At 23.7% G+C, this 13828-nt stretch overlaps 1 protein-coding gene across 1 annotated transcript; it reads right to left on the reverse strand.

Moving 5' to 3' along the window:
* Positions 1–4641: 4641 nt before the first annotated feature.
* Positions 4642–6584, reverse strand: LOC111289274 (uncharacterized). The gene is made up of 3 exons (XM_022880184.2): positions 6104–6584; positions 5521–5921; positions 4642–5391 (listed from the first exon to the last, which is right to left on the reverse strand). The coding sequence occupies exons 1-3, from the start codon at positions 6249–6251 to the stop codon at positions 4939–4941; spliced, it is 1002 nt and encodes a 333-aa protein (XP_022735919.2). The 5' UTR covers positions 6252–6584; the 3' UTR covers positions 4642–4938.
* Between the last annotated feature and the right edge of the window lie 7244 nt (positions 6585–13828).

Here is a 13828-nt window from a genome sequence, read left to right on the forward strand (position 1 = left end):
GTCTTTTTATCTGATTACGATACTCATATTTGTCTTTGTATCCGTCTTTGTACTTAGTGGGTAACAAGCGACTTGAACCCGTCCTGAATATTTTGTTAAAATTTTTTAAACAATTAAAACAATTAAAAAATATATTATAAATTAACCTAAATTTCAAAAATTCAAAAAAAGTTAAATACATATTTAATTTTTAAATTTTGTAATTTTTATCATATTGTTACCTAAAAAATTTTTTTATTACATTGGTGTATGAACTTTTAGATCGTTATCGTATTGATACTTTTAACTAACTTCATTAGTTAACTTTACAAAAGTAGTATAAATATATAATAAAATATTAATACCTGTAAAAAAATTCAATTAGCATTATATCTTTAATGCCACATCATGCCGTGTCATGCCTACATAATATTTAAAAGAAAATATTCAAAAAATTTCAAAAGTAAATTTTGAAAAAACAAAAAATTTATTTTAAAATTATAAAAAAATTTTAAACAATTCTAAAAAAATTCTAAATATTTTTAAAAATATTTTTAAAAATTAAAAAATTCTAAAAAATATTGAATTTTTAAATCTAATTTTTTTCTTATTTTAAAAAAATTCTAAGAATTTTACAAATTTTTAAAAATTTTAAAATTTCAAAAACACTTTTTAAAACTTATACAAATTCAAAATAATTTTAAAATTTTTTTAAATTCTAAAAAAATTTAAAAATTTTTAAATTTATGAAAACATTATAAAAAATATTTAAAAAAATTTTTTAAATGAAAAATTTTTTAAAAATTTAAATAGTACTAAAAAATTTTAAACAATTTTAAAAAAATTCTAAAATTTTTTCAAAAATTATAAAAAATTTTTAAATTTTATAAAAAAATAAAAATATGAAATATTTTTATAAATTATAAATTATCATAACTTTGAAAATTTTACAAATTCTGAAAATTTTCAAAAAAAATATAAAAATTAAATTTTTTTGGATTTAAAAAAATACAAAATAAAAAAAATTAAAAATAAGAAATAATCTAAAAACTTTTAAAATTTTTTGAAAAATTAAAAAATTTGAAACATTAGTTTAAATTTTTTGGATTTTTTTTAATTTGGAATTTTTGAAAATGTTTCATTTTTCATAATTCGTTTTGAATTTTTTTTAATCTTTTAGAATTTTCAAGAATTTTTATAAATTTTATACTTTTTTTTAATTTTTTTAAGCTTTTAAATGTTTTAAGAATTTTTTAAAATTTTTTTAAATCTTAAAATGTTTTTGAAATTTTAAATTTTTTAATAAATTTTAAAAAGGTTTTAGATTTTTTTTTTTGAAAATTTTAAAATTTTAAAAAAAATTTTAATTTTCTAAATATTTTTTAAATTATTTTAGAATTTTTTAGAAATTTAGAAATATTGTTATAATTTTAAAATTTTTTTCATATTTTTTTATATTTTTTCCAATTTTTTATTTTTTTAAACTCTTTTTAATTTTCAAAATTTTTTTAAAAAAATTATTTTCGAATTTTTAGAAATTTATTAAAATTTATTAAATTTATTTCAATTTTTTAGGTTTTTATTTAACATTTGAATTTTTTAAAAAAATTTTTTTAAATTGAAAATTAAAAAAAATTTATTTTAGAATTTTTAGAAAATTTTTAGAAAAATTTAAAATTTCTTAAAATCTTTTTAATTTTTAATTTTTTTTTGAACTTCTAAAAAATTTTTGATTTTTTTAGAGTCTAAATTTTTTTATAATTTTTAAAGCTTTTTTAAAATTTTTCTTTTAAAGATGACGTGGTGTGACATAACGTTGGTTGTATTTTTTTATACATATTAATATCTTATTAAATATTCATGTTATGTCAATAAAGTTTACTAAGGGCATTAGTTAGAGTAATAACGATTTGAAAGTTTAGGTATAAATGCGATAGAAAAATTTTTTAAGTATCAATATGATCCAAATTACAAAATTTAGGGTTAAATATATATTTAACCTATCCAAAAAAGTTAATTTAAAAAATTAATTTAATTTTTTATGGAATAAAATTAACAAAGGTTGTCGTTAAATAATATTGGGAGCAGTCAAACTAAAAGAAAATAATTTATAAGATGGATAATACTTTAGTAGTTCTCATACTTGAAATCGACTAATTAATTAAGATAATTGAGTATAAAATGATTTTCATATCCCTACCGTTCAAGTCAAGAAATAAATTATACATCGAGTATGCGTGAAATTGTTAATCTCTAACTTGAAGAAGTCAAATTTAAGCTTACATCAGTTTGGCCCTCGTATGGCGGCGAAGATCAAAAGTCTCCTAAAGGATAAATGAAAGACTTCCAATTCTGATTAATGGGGCCACTAAGAAAATGTTGATTGGGGATATAATCTTAATCATTATTTTCATTTTCATAGTCATTTTCTTATGAAATTTTTTATCACCAAAACAGCCCTTCTATGATTCCTCCCCTTTGAATTTTTTAAGAAATAAGTGTTACTACTCTTTGATAAATGTGTTTTTCAACTATCCAGTCATTGGTAAATTTTGACATTTAATTTTGAGAATTTAATTAAAATTATATATTAATTTTTATTTATTATGTTATTTAAATTTGAGTGTGAGTGTTAATTATAAATATGTGTCTAATATGAATATGTTTATTTTAAAATTTTATTTTTCATATATTTAAATTATTCGATCTCTATTCTCACATTTATAACATATGTGTTGAATATAAATATTTTAAGAAAATAAAATTTTAAGCAATTAATATAATTTATTTGAGATTTTATCATACAGAAAAAATTAAAAACGGTCGCAAAAATTTAAGAAGATAAATGCATAGACTAGTATATATATATATATATATATATATATAAATATATATATATATATAATATCTTTAATGCTTGTTAAAAATTTAAAATCTTATTGAAAAAATTAAAAAACTAATTTATTTTTTTTAATTTATATGAGTTTGACTTAATATACATTTAATGTTTGTCAAGGTTCATCTTACTTGATGAAGAAGTCTTAAATTTGAATCCTGTCAGTGATTGCTTATTGGAATTATCCTGAATGCACGATCTATAATCATTTATCTTAAGTTATCAGATACAACATATCTTATCTTGACTTAAGAATTGAACAATCTACTACCTATTGTTAGATTTTGTTTCTTACAAAAAAAAAAAAGTCTATTACTTTTAATTAATTGTTTATGAGTAATAATTGTGAATAAAACAAATAGATAAATAATGAAAATTTCATTTATTTTAAATTACAAAGCATGAAATTAGATTAAAAATAAAAAAATTACTAAATAATAATTTTAATAAGAGAATTAATTTAATTTAATTTCATATAATATTTATAATATATAGTATATAACAAGGGATTTTCAAACTACCGACCGCGTGCCACTAGACCGATCTTATACTTCCTTTAATTTTTTAAGAAATTCGATTCGGGTTTTGGATTTTTAAAATTGTAATGTTATTTTTAGTTTATGTAAAATTTAAGAATAAAATGAAACATTTTATTTATATAAATAAATTATAAAATTAATAAAAAATACAGTTCTATGCTGTTCGAAAATCTATTACGTGTATTTAGCATTACAACCAAAATCGAACCCAATACACCAAAATCTTGAATTAAACTTTGCGGCTCAAATTGGTTCTTCTTTTATTATTATTATTATTATTATTTTTTGGCTTAGTCCTCTCTCAGGTTTGTAATATAGTACATCAGTCTCTTGACAGATTCGTAATTAAGCATTTTGGCATTAATGAGTTTAAGTGTTTTGGTATTAATCTCATTAATAATTATAATTAATATACACTTCATTTAAAAAAAAAACCTTGAAATGAACAGATAACTTTTTTTACTGAAATTGTCCAAAATTTGAATTTTAATTATTAAAATTAAGATTTTAATGCAGATTATATGATTGTTGGCATTCGAAAATTAATTTTATTTGTATGGTCTAACTCATCATCAATAAGATAAATCGAACACAAAATTTAATTCAATTAAATCATAGCATCGTGAAAAGATAATATCAAATAAATTTAAGGTTTAAATTTTAAAAATTACAATCAATTTTCGATTTTTTTTTTTAAAGGATAGATTATCTGGCCAAACAACAATGAATAAATAACATCACAAACCAAAGTTGCCTCTAAAATGCAAAGCCAGTAATGGAAATTTGTGGGATATCACATGGATTGCTTCCTCAATAGTTAATCCAATAATGCAGAGTCATAATTTCGCAAATCTCCTTGATGAAATCATTGAAATGCCGACTGGAAGTAAAGCAACATACTATTCCGCAACATTAGGACAGAAAGCAACTGAAACTGTAGAGGAAGAATTTCTGCAGAAACTATACAAATTATTTAAATCAAAGCATCTAGTAATACATTCAAAAACCAACTGTTCATTTTGGTCTTTAACATATGGAATGTAAAACTTTTTCAGATTTCAATAAGATAGAAACAATACAAACCTTTGATCTTCAGCTTATTGAATTTTGGTTTCAAAATGCTTATCATAAGCCCATAAATAGGCTCAATACAGAATGGGATGTATTTTTTTTTTTAACAAATTGTATAAAACAAAATTGCAACCAAAAGATTGATTATGGATTACATTTCCAACAACCCTTACTAAAAAAGATTTTATTTAATTACAATCCAGAGAAGTAAAGCAAAAAACTTCCATTTTAACTCTAAGAACCCAAAAAAAAAGGCAAGATTACAGAAGGGGGGCAAAAAGACCACCAATTTTTCTAACAACCAAAACCCACCACCAACACAACATTTGGATTGGGATGCCATTGATTGGTTTTTTATTGCTTATATATAGTTACTCCTACAAGATGACTTGAACAAGAAGTAATGATACACAAGAGAGACCATATATATCAGAATTGGATCATAGATATAACTTAATATGCCCAAGACCAAAAGGCATGATCTTCAACAGGGAATCCAGAATTACATGAACTTGCAGGCGGGTCGGAGTAATCGTCATCTTCAAGTTTTGGAAAGATGTATGAAGGAGGATGCAACAGGACCTTACTCAAGTTATCTTCCTCATCTTGTGATAAATCAGACTGGTCTGGTTCGAAAGGATAAGATGAATCAGCTGCCTCCAACAGTGAAGAATGAACACCGTCAGTGTAATGTGGGCTGTCTGAATCAAATATATCACTTTTGGCATAACTGATATCTTCCTGTTTATAGGCCACCAGTGAAACCTTGGACTCTTCACCCTTGGAAGCTGTTTCAGCAGCAACAGATTTTTCTGGTGGCTTTTGTGACAATGTGTTCACATCAGACAATTCATAGTTCCTCTTCTCTTTCTCTTTCATAAGCAACTTATCTGTGAGCTGAAGAACCTGGAAATCAAAATTGAAAAACATCAAGGAGGGCTCATGATAATATGAAAATCAAGATCACTTAATTGTCCAAATCAAATAAAAGAACATCAACCGTTGCATCGAGGTCAAAGTGACAAAGCTACTTACCTCTTCTTTTAGTTTATCTTTCTCTTTGAGGAGATTACCGTAATCGGCCTTGAGGCTATTATAGCTGGCCTGCAAAGTGTCATAGTCTTTCTCCAGCTGCTTTGTCTTGCATCGAGCCCGGCGATTTTGAAACCATATGGCAACTTGCCGGGGCTTCAGCCCAAGGTCTTTAGCCAGCTGAATTTTCCTTTCTGGTTCAAGCTTGTTCTCGACCTCGAAACTCTTTTCTAGAAACTGGACTTGGTCAACAGTGAGCCGTCTCTTCTTTTCAGGTTGATGAACGTACTCATCTAAATCTTCATCTCCATTCTCTTCTTGATCAAACGTCCTAAAAAATGATCTGTATGCACTGTTTGTTCCATGAACATCTTCAAAGCTTACCATCGATCTTGTACCTGAAACTGAAGTAAGTCCTAATAAAAGTTAGAACTCTTCGAATAGCTTGTCAGCTACATTGATTATTCAGTACCGATTAAACAACTTGGATCATTTTTCTTTTATTATTTTCAATCAAAGTTGCAAAATTTATCACAAAGTAAGGATTTTTAAAGGAGCCCAAATTGAGAAACAATGAAGAAATTACCAAGAAAAGAAGGAGAAGAGCTTGGAATGAAAAGGGGATCAAGAGGCTCAGAAGAGTAAGGAACCCTTTGACTTTGAAGTAAAACAGAGAGATTATTAGAACCACCAGCAGTACTAGTATTACTAGGATAGACCCTTCCACCCGCCATGAAATTTTCAAGCTAAAGGATCGATCTTGTTTATGTTTTTCAAGATATCATCATCATCAGACGATCCAAAATAAGAAAAAGCCACCCTGGTTTTGTGGTTTCTTTGTTTTAAAGAACATAAAATTCTTTACTTCTTAAGGCTTGTGACGAAAGAAGCTGGTGATGATGATTTCGGTAATATGGGATGTGTGGGAACAGCGGCAGCTGACACCCATCACTCAGAAGAGGTTAAATTTTCTTCAGCTTTTGCGGAGGACGGTGAAGGAAAGCTGGAGAGAAAGAGGAGGAGGCAGGTAGTGGCAAAGACAAAAAAATATGGAAAGATTCTTCCTCTCGAAGAGGTGAACTTGATGGGGTTATATTAAGTCCACCGTATGGGGTTTCTTTGGGCATATTGTGGTTGTAGTTACTTCGATGCCCTTAGCTTTTGCTTTGTTGGTAAATTTTGGTTTCACCCTAAATATCTATACTAACAATTAAAACTATCCCCTCCTTAAAAAGAACATATTTTAATTATTTGAAAATACAAAAAAAAATAAAAATATGAGATATATAAATAAATTAATAATTTTTATAATAATTTTTACTTATTTGTATCATGTAAATTTTATAAATTTTCAAAATAAATGAAAATTATTCCAATGATGAAATTAAAACAATATTGTTATTAAAAGAATTAGAAATATTTCAATAAAAATTATTTTTTATTTTTAATAAATTTTTTTTTGATAAAATAAAAATAAATAAACTTGATTTTTTTTTATAGATTTTTTAATATTTTTTAGATGAAATAAAAATTTAAATACTCTTAAGATGATAAAATTTTTTAAAAATTTTGTCATAATATTGAGGAAACTTTAAAAATTTTTTAATATTTAAATTAATAAAATTTAATTGAGAATAATATACCATTTAACTAGGGCACTTTTAATATAATATAAAATTAATTGATACTATATCTAGAACGTTGTGGGGTTATTAATACATTCTCTACATATAAATTAATTAATAACATAAATAAAAATTGTCCCTAGATAGAGATAACTCTCAATTAAATTGTGAGCTATCAAATTGTTTTTCATTTATCAAATAAATGTTAATTGAAAAAGAAGTGAAATAACTTATTAGATTTGATAAATAATGATGTATTAGATTTTGACTGGATTGAGACATGGTGAGTTGTGGTTTAATTAGATTTATTTTTTAAAAAATTGAATATTTGTTTGATGTAAATTTGTAATTTGAAGAGATTTTATGGGTTTTGAATTCTTATAATTTTTATCTATAATAAATATAATAAATATTAATATTAATATTAAGTTAATTTTCTTATTGTTTTCTTTTAAAATAATTTTACAAAAAAATTTATATTTTACAATAATTAAAAAATATATAACTCTCATTACGTAATATAAAAATTAACAAAAAAATATAATTACAACATTTGAAATACTATATATATATATATATTAATTCTAACATTTTTTTGTCAAAATATATGAAATATCATACATAACATAACATAAAAAATTAGGAAAAAGAAGTTCTTTTTCTCCTCTTCATTATTTAATATCAAAAGGTTCATACGTATCCAGTACATTTTTATTATACGCTCATTGTAAAACACGGCTTTTATTTTATTTTATTTTATTTAAATTAAAACCCTTTTCCAACAAACGAGGTTTTCATAATTTGGCACCCCAAGTGAGATATAGGAACCAAGGAGTCATTTGATCTTTGTTTAAAGTTCCTAAAACTACTTTGCTAGCAAAGCATATGCTTAAAATGAAAAAATTCTTTGCAACCCCCAAGGCCCATCACTTTGCATTGTTCTAATTTTTGCTAGATACTAGTTTAGAATGCCACCAAAACTTTGGGAATAGCAACTTTTATTTCTTTCTTTCCATTACCTCTTTATTTTTATATTTGAAGCAAACACATGGAATTCATATGGAAAATAGCAAAAGCAATAGGGATTGTTAACCATTTTGGTTTATCTTATGAAATATGTAAAAGTTTGGATGTAAATTCAATGCATATTGCTTTCAAAAGAAAACTAAAAAATTTATAAAAAAAAATTATAAAATATTATAATAAAAAAGTTTTCTTATGTCAACGACATTTTGTATTAATTATAAAAAAATTTTAAAATTAATATTAATTTTTAAATAAAATAGAATAATATTATATGAAAATAATATAAAAAATAATATAATTTAAAATTTAAGAAAAAAACTTTATATAGGTTTGAAAAAAATAAAAAATAAAATTTATATGTTATATATTGATACGAATTATAATAATATAATTTTTATTTTTTATTCATATTTAATATAAAATTAACATAATATGTATACATAAATTATCAAATTTATTTAAAATCTAAAATTTAAGTTCAAGTGGCATTATATGTAAAAGTAATTTAATTTTATCTTAATTTATTAATTTGAAATTAAATATTAAATAATGATGTAACTTTGATAATGAATTAAATTATTAAAAAAAAAAAAAGTTTGGGGGGTAATCCGGTAAATGAGGGTATAAAAAAGGTTAAAAATGAAAGCATAGATGCCAACGAGGCAAAGGGGAGAGAAAGAAGAGAGAGAAAAAAAAAAAAAAAAAGAATCGTTTGTATTCAGTCGCTTTCGAAATCGGAGTGGCTGAGGCCAAATTTGTACGGATGGCTCGACCATCCCCTGCCCTCCCTGGCTCTAGAGTGTAGAGAAATGCTCCTGCTCTGCCCCACCACCCACCCTGCTCAGTTTCCTATACGTTCGGCTCCCATTGGCCCACGTCAATGTCACTCTTGGCCCCAACTTCCTTCTCTGTATTCTTTCCCCATTTCTTTTGCTCTCAAGATCCCCCGATGCAATACCAGCGCCAACACAAATGAAAAGTAACCATAATTAATAATCTTCCTAAATTATTTGGAAGAACTTATATAAATTTTTTAAAATCAAGTTGGTGAAATTTTTTAATTAAAAGTAATTTAATAAAATTTTAATAACAGAATTTAATATAAAATATTATTAAAAATATTATTTATAATTAAATTTAATTAATACTTATTTAATAGTAAAAATTTTATTAAAATATTTACCCATTTAAAAATATATCAAAATTTATTAAATTTTTTTCAAATTTTACATATTTAAGTTATATGATAATAACTTTTAATTTATCAATTTTTTAATTGATTTTAATAAAATATTCACGAATTTTTCTCGACAAATTTCATGTAAATCTTTTCATAAAATTTTTATTCTATCATGAATTAAAATACTAGTAACAATTTTTTTTCTACAAAAAAATAGTAACAACATAAAAGATTGTACGAAATCTTGGCCCAAACTAAAAAAAAATTTGTATAAAATTGTTATTATATATTTTCAATATGTATTTTTCATTTAAATTATATCATGTAATTATATTATTAAAAAATTAATTATTCATAATGCACTGTATATATGAATCTATTAAAATAAATAGAGATGAATGCATAAGACAAGCATGGTCATGCCCTCTCCCCTCCCTAAATTTTTTTTGTTAAAATAACAAGAAAGTCCCTATATTTTATTTTTTTATTTACATAAGATTTTATATTTTTATTACGGTTAAATAAGATCTTAACTTTTCATTTGAACTTAAATAAATTTTACTTTTTTATTTGAATTCAAATAAATTTTTAATATTTAATTTATATCTAAATAAACATTTAATTTTTAATTTATACTTAAATAAATCCTTAACTTATATAATCTTTGATTCGAAATAAAAGTTTATTTAAATATATAAAAAAATAAAAATTTATTTAAATATAATAAAGTATAAAAATTTATCTAACTAAAATAGTAAAATTTAAGAATTTTTTCAATGTTTTAATATTTTTTACACCATTGTAACCTATTTACTTCACAGTTTGGCCCTGTTTTATATATATATCTTACTCAAGAAAAAAAGTGCTAAATGAAGCCAAAAGGATCTCTCACCGTTCAACCAAAAAAGCCAATTGCATTATTGAAAAAAAAAAAAAAAAGGCAAATTGCATGGGTATCAATTGTATCATTACCATAAACTAAAAAGATAATCAAATCAAAAGCAAAGATGGAGTGTAGAGCCTAAATACATGCACAACGGGATTATGACAGTTTTATTAGTAGCCAACACATTTTTTTGCACTTCTTATCAGCTCCATTTCTTTTTTTGATGGAAACTTCCCTCAAATAAAACAAGTTAAAAGTGGAGCTTATCACTGCCACTTTTTCATTTTTAAAGAAACCAATCAATTGAAAAGCACTTAAAAATGCAGATTCAATGCATCATATGGGCGATTAATGTTTATTCTTCTATTATAATAGTAAGAAATTGACTATCTGCTACAAGGAGAAAATGCATGAGCCTGCTATGATTTTTTTTCTCGGCTCTCTTATGGTGCAGAATGTGGCACGATGGTCTTGACTTTCATGGCTATAAAACCACCAAAACTCACCCCCTGTTTGGTTTTCTGCTCCCTTCTGTAGCATGAAAATGATGCAATTTCAGGTATTGACTTAGTAAATGTAGGTAAGTAAATGAGCATTTCCATTTCTTTTTTCACGTAGGAAAAGAACATTTCCTATTTTTTCTTTTTTTATAGAGGAAATCTTTGTACGAAGATAAAAAAAAAATTATAAATATTGAAGTTTAAATTTAAAGTTTATTGCCTATCACATTTGCATGAATAAATTAAATTAAATTTATATTAAAAAAACATTTGAATATAATTCTTAAATATTTGAAACAATCTAATCCATAAGACAGTTGAGAAATTTAAATACTGCATTGCTTATTTTCTCATTTTTAACTACGCATAACTTAAATGTTGGAGTTGGAAGTTAAAGCCAATTATCAGTGATATTTCTCACATGTTGCATATTATTGGCGTTGGGTTTCGAAGTGAAACCTTGAAATAGCTGGAGAAAAAGAGGACGGTTAAAGCGCAAACGCAAAAGATGTTTTTTACGTTTTCACTCTAACACCTAAGTCAAAAGGTAAAAATTAAAAAATTTTAAAAAATAAAGTAAAAATAAAAGATAAATTAGATGTCTAAATAATATTTATAAGATTTTATTTATAGACAAAAAAAAAAAAAAAAACAATAACATGATCAAATTAATATGATATTGATATTATAAATTGTTCTAACATATTAAATCGACCAAAATCTAACTTTCTTTACTAAAAGAGAATAGGCAAAATACCTTTAGACCTAAAATTATCCCTAACATATATGATTTCTGAAACCAAGATTGTCCTAAAAGGCAGCTGATTAGGTAGCTTTCTAAGCTATCAAGGGGTTGTGCAAAACAGGTAGCTAGGGTAAGGGCTAAGGCAACCATCATCCTCTTTTAGAGAAAATCCTTAGTAGAGATCATGGGTTACCTGCCCTTCCTTGATCTGTTTTAACATGTAGTTTTGATCAGAGTAATGAGTTTAGAACTGCTGATCAGTAGTCTCTTTTGTGCTCTTCTTGTATACATCCTTTATATTTTATCAATTGTACTCCATTCTTAGTTATTATTTCTTTCGTTAGAAAAAAAAATCACCTAAATAAGCATTCGATTTGGGATTTTGAAAGACTATCGCAATAATAGAATTTTCGAGTATCTTTCAATGATAGAATAAAAATAATGATTGGAGGTCCTACTCCTACATTATTACTAATTTTTTTTTTTTTTTTTGGGGATGAACCGAAAGTGTTAATGATGTTTTGGCTTCCACTGGGACTTCGGTGCCGCACAAGTGACCTCCCCACCGTATTAGATGGAGACATCGAACGGGCTCTAAGTGCAAAAGCATATTTTTCAATAGCAAAACTATATTATAGATTAGAAAGAGAGTTTACTAAAAATTAATATGGTAGCTTGAGTATCTTAAAATTAAAGAAGATTCTCTTCAAACTAATTAGAAAAGAATTAACTTATTAGAAAAGAATCATAACTTGGATTAAATTCAAATAATTCACCTGCTTTTCTTAAGGGATGAAATTTAGCAAAGCTTAAATCCATAGTTAGGAATATAAACAATTAATAATTCATAAATATATTTAATTTTTATTTATTAATTAATTTTAATAAATAATCACAAAAAATATTTTAAAATTTATTATTTAAACGAATAATTAGAGATATAAAAAATTATTTATATTTGATTTGTTTATAATATAAAAATATAAATAAAATAAACATTCGATAAAAAATTTATGAATAAATTTTATTATTTATTTATTTATTAAATTTAATAAATAATATTTTAAAACTCATTATATATATAAATAAATATTTATTTTCTATTCATTTTTCCCCTACTCATAATCTTAACCAAACCTTAAACTTCTAGCACCGATAAGGCACCATCGAATGGTCCAAAGTCTAGTCATGTAGGCTGCGAGCTTTTGGAGCCCTCAGGTTGAGCCTTCGCCAAGTTGAGTTCAAAGTAGGTGTGGGATGACAAATCCAAAAGAAAAAAAAAAAAAAAAAATCAAAAGTTCACTTTCCTTGAGAAATCAATACGGGGGTGTTTGTTTCGAGAAAAAGTAAAATTATTAATCAAAATTTTATTTTTTAATTTAGTTAACAGAATTTAATTTTTGAGGTTTTTAAAAATTTTTAATAGTGTTGAAAATGAGAATGATAGCCCTGAGTCAAAATCCCTATTCTTTTTGAGGTTTTTATAGATTTTTGACGGAATATAAAATTTATCACATTCTTATTTTTAAAAATATTTTTTTATTATCTATTTTATTATTAAAAATTAATATAATTATATGATAAGTTGATATCCATTTTAACATGTGAAGTTACATTCAAAGTCATATGATTGGGTACTTAACAATGATCATGTGTGTTGAATTTTTATAAATTTAAATATTTATTTTCAATTTATAAAGTCTTAGAAAAATAATATTTCATAATTATAAATGTAGTTGCTCTTATATAAAATAAAATTGAAATAAATTCAAAATTTTTTTATTTATACAACATTATTATGTTAGAAATGTAATTATATGTTACAATATATTATGAAAAAATTAATTAAAAATAATGTTTTTAAAAGAAAAACATAATTGATTGTGAAAATTTTTAATTTTGAATTTTTTTTATAGTTTTGGAATTGCTACGTTTGTAATATATGAAACATAATTTATCGTAAAATTAATAACAAAATAATATTTATATTTTTAATATCAATAACATTTCTTATTATTGAAATGTAGTAATTGATAAAATATAGTAATTAAGGAAGGGAAAGTGATTTAAGAGAAAAATGATTTTCAAATTATATTTAAAATTTAAGAATCCATGAAATTTAAAGATGTTTCTAAGATAAAAGCACCGTTTTTATTAAAAATACAAATTTTTTTTTTTAAAATTTAATAAAAATAACATTTCTAAGATAGAAAACACAATATCTATTAAAAACATAAAAAATATATATTTTAAAATTTAATAAAAACAACATTTTTATGATAAAAAAGTAATTTTTATTAAAAATATTAATTTTTTCAAAATTTAATAAAATCAACGTTTCTAGAATAA

Source organism: Durio zibethinus, chromosome 17, assembly GCF_047325235.1.
Source record: "Durio zibethinus cultivar Kanyao isolate XHJ-2024 chromosome 17, ASM4732523v1, whole genome shotgun sequence".
NCBI classification, from domain to species: Eukaryota; Viridiplantae; Streptophyta; class Magnoliopsida; order Malvales; family Malvaceae; genus Durio; species Durio zibethinus.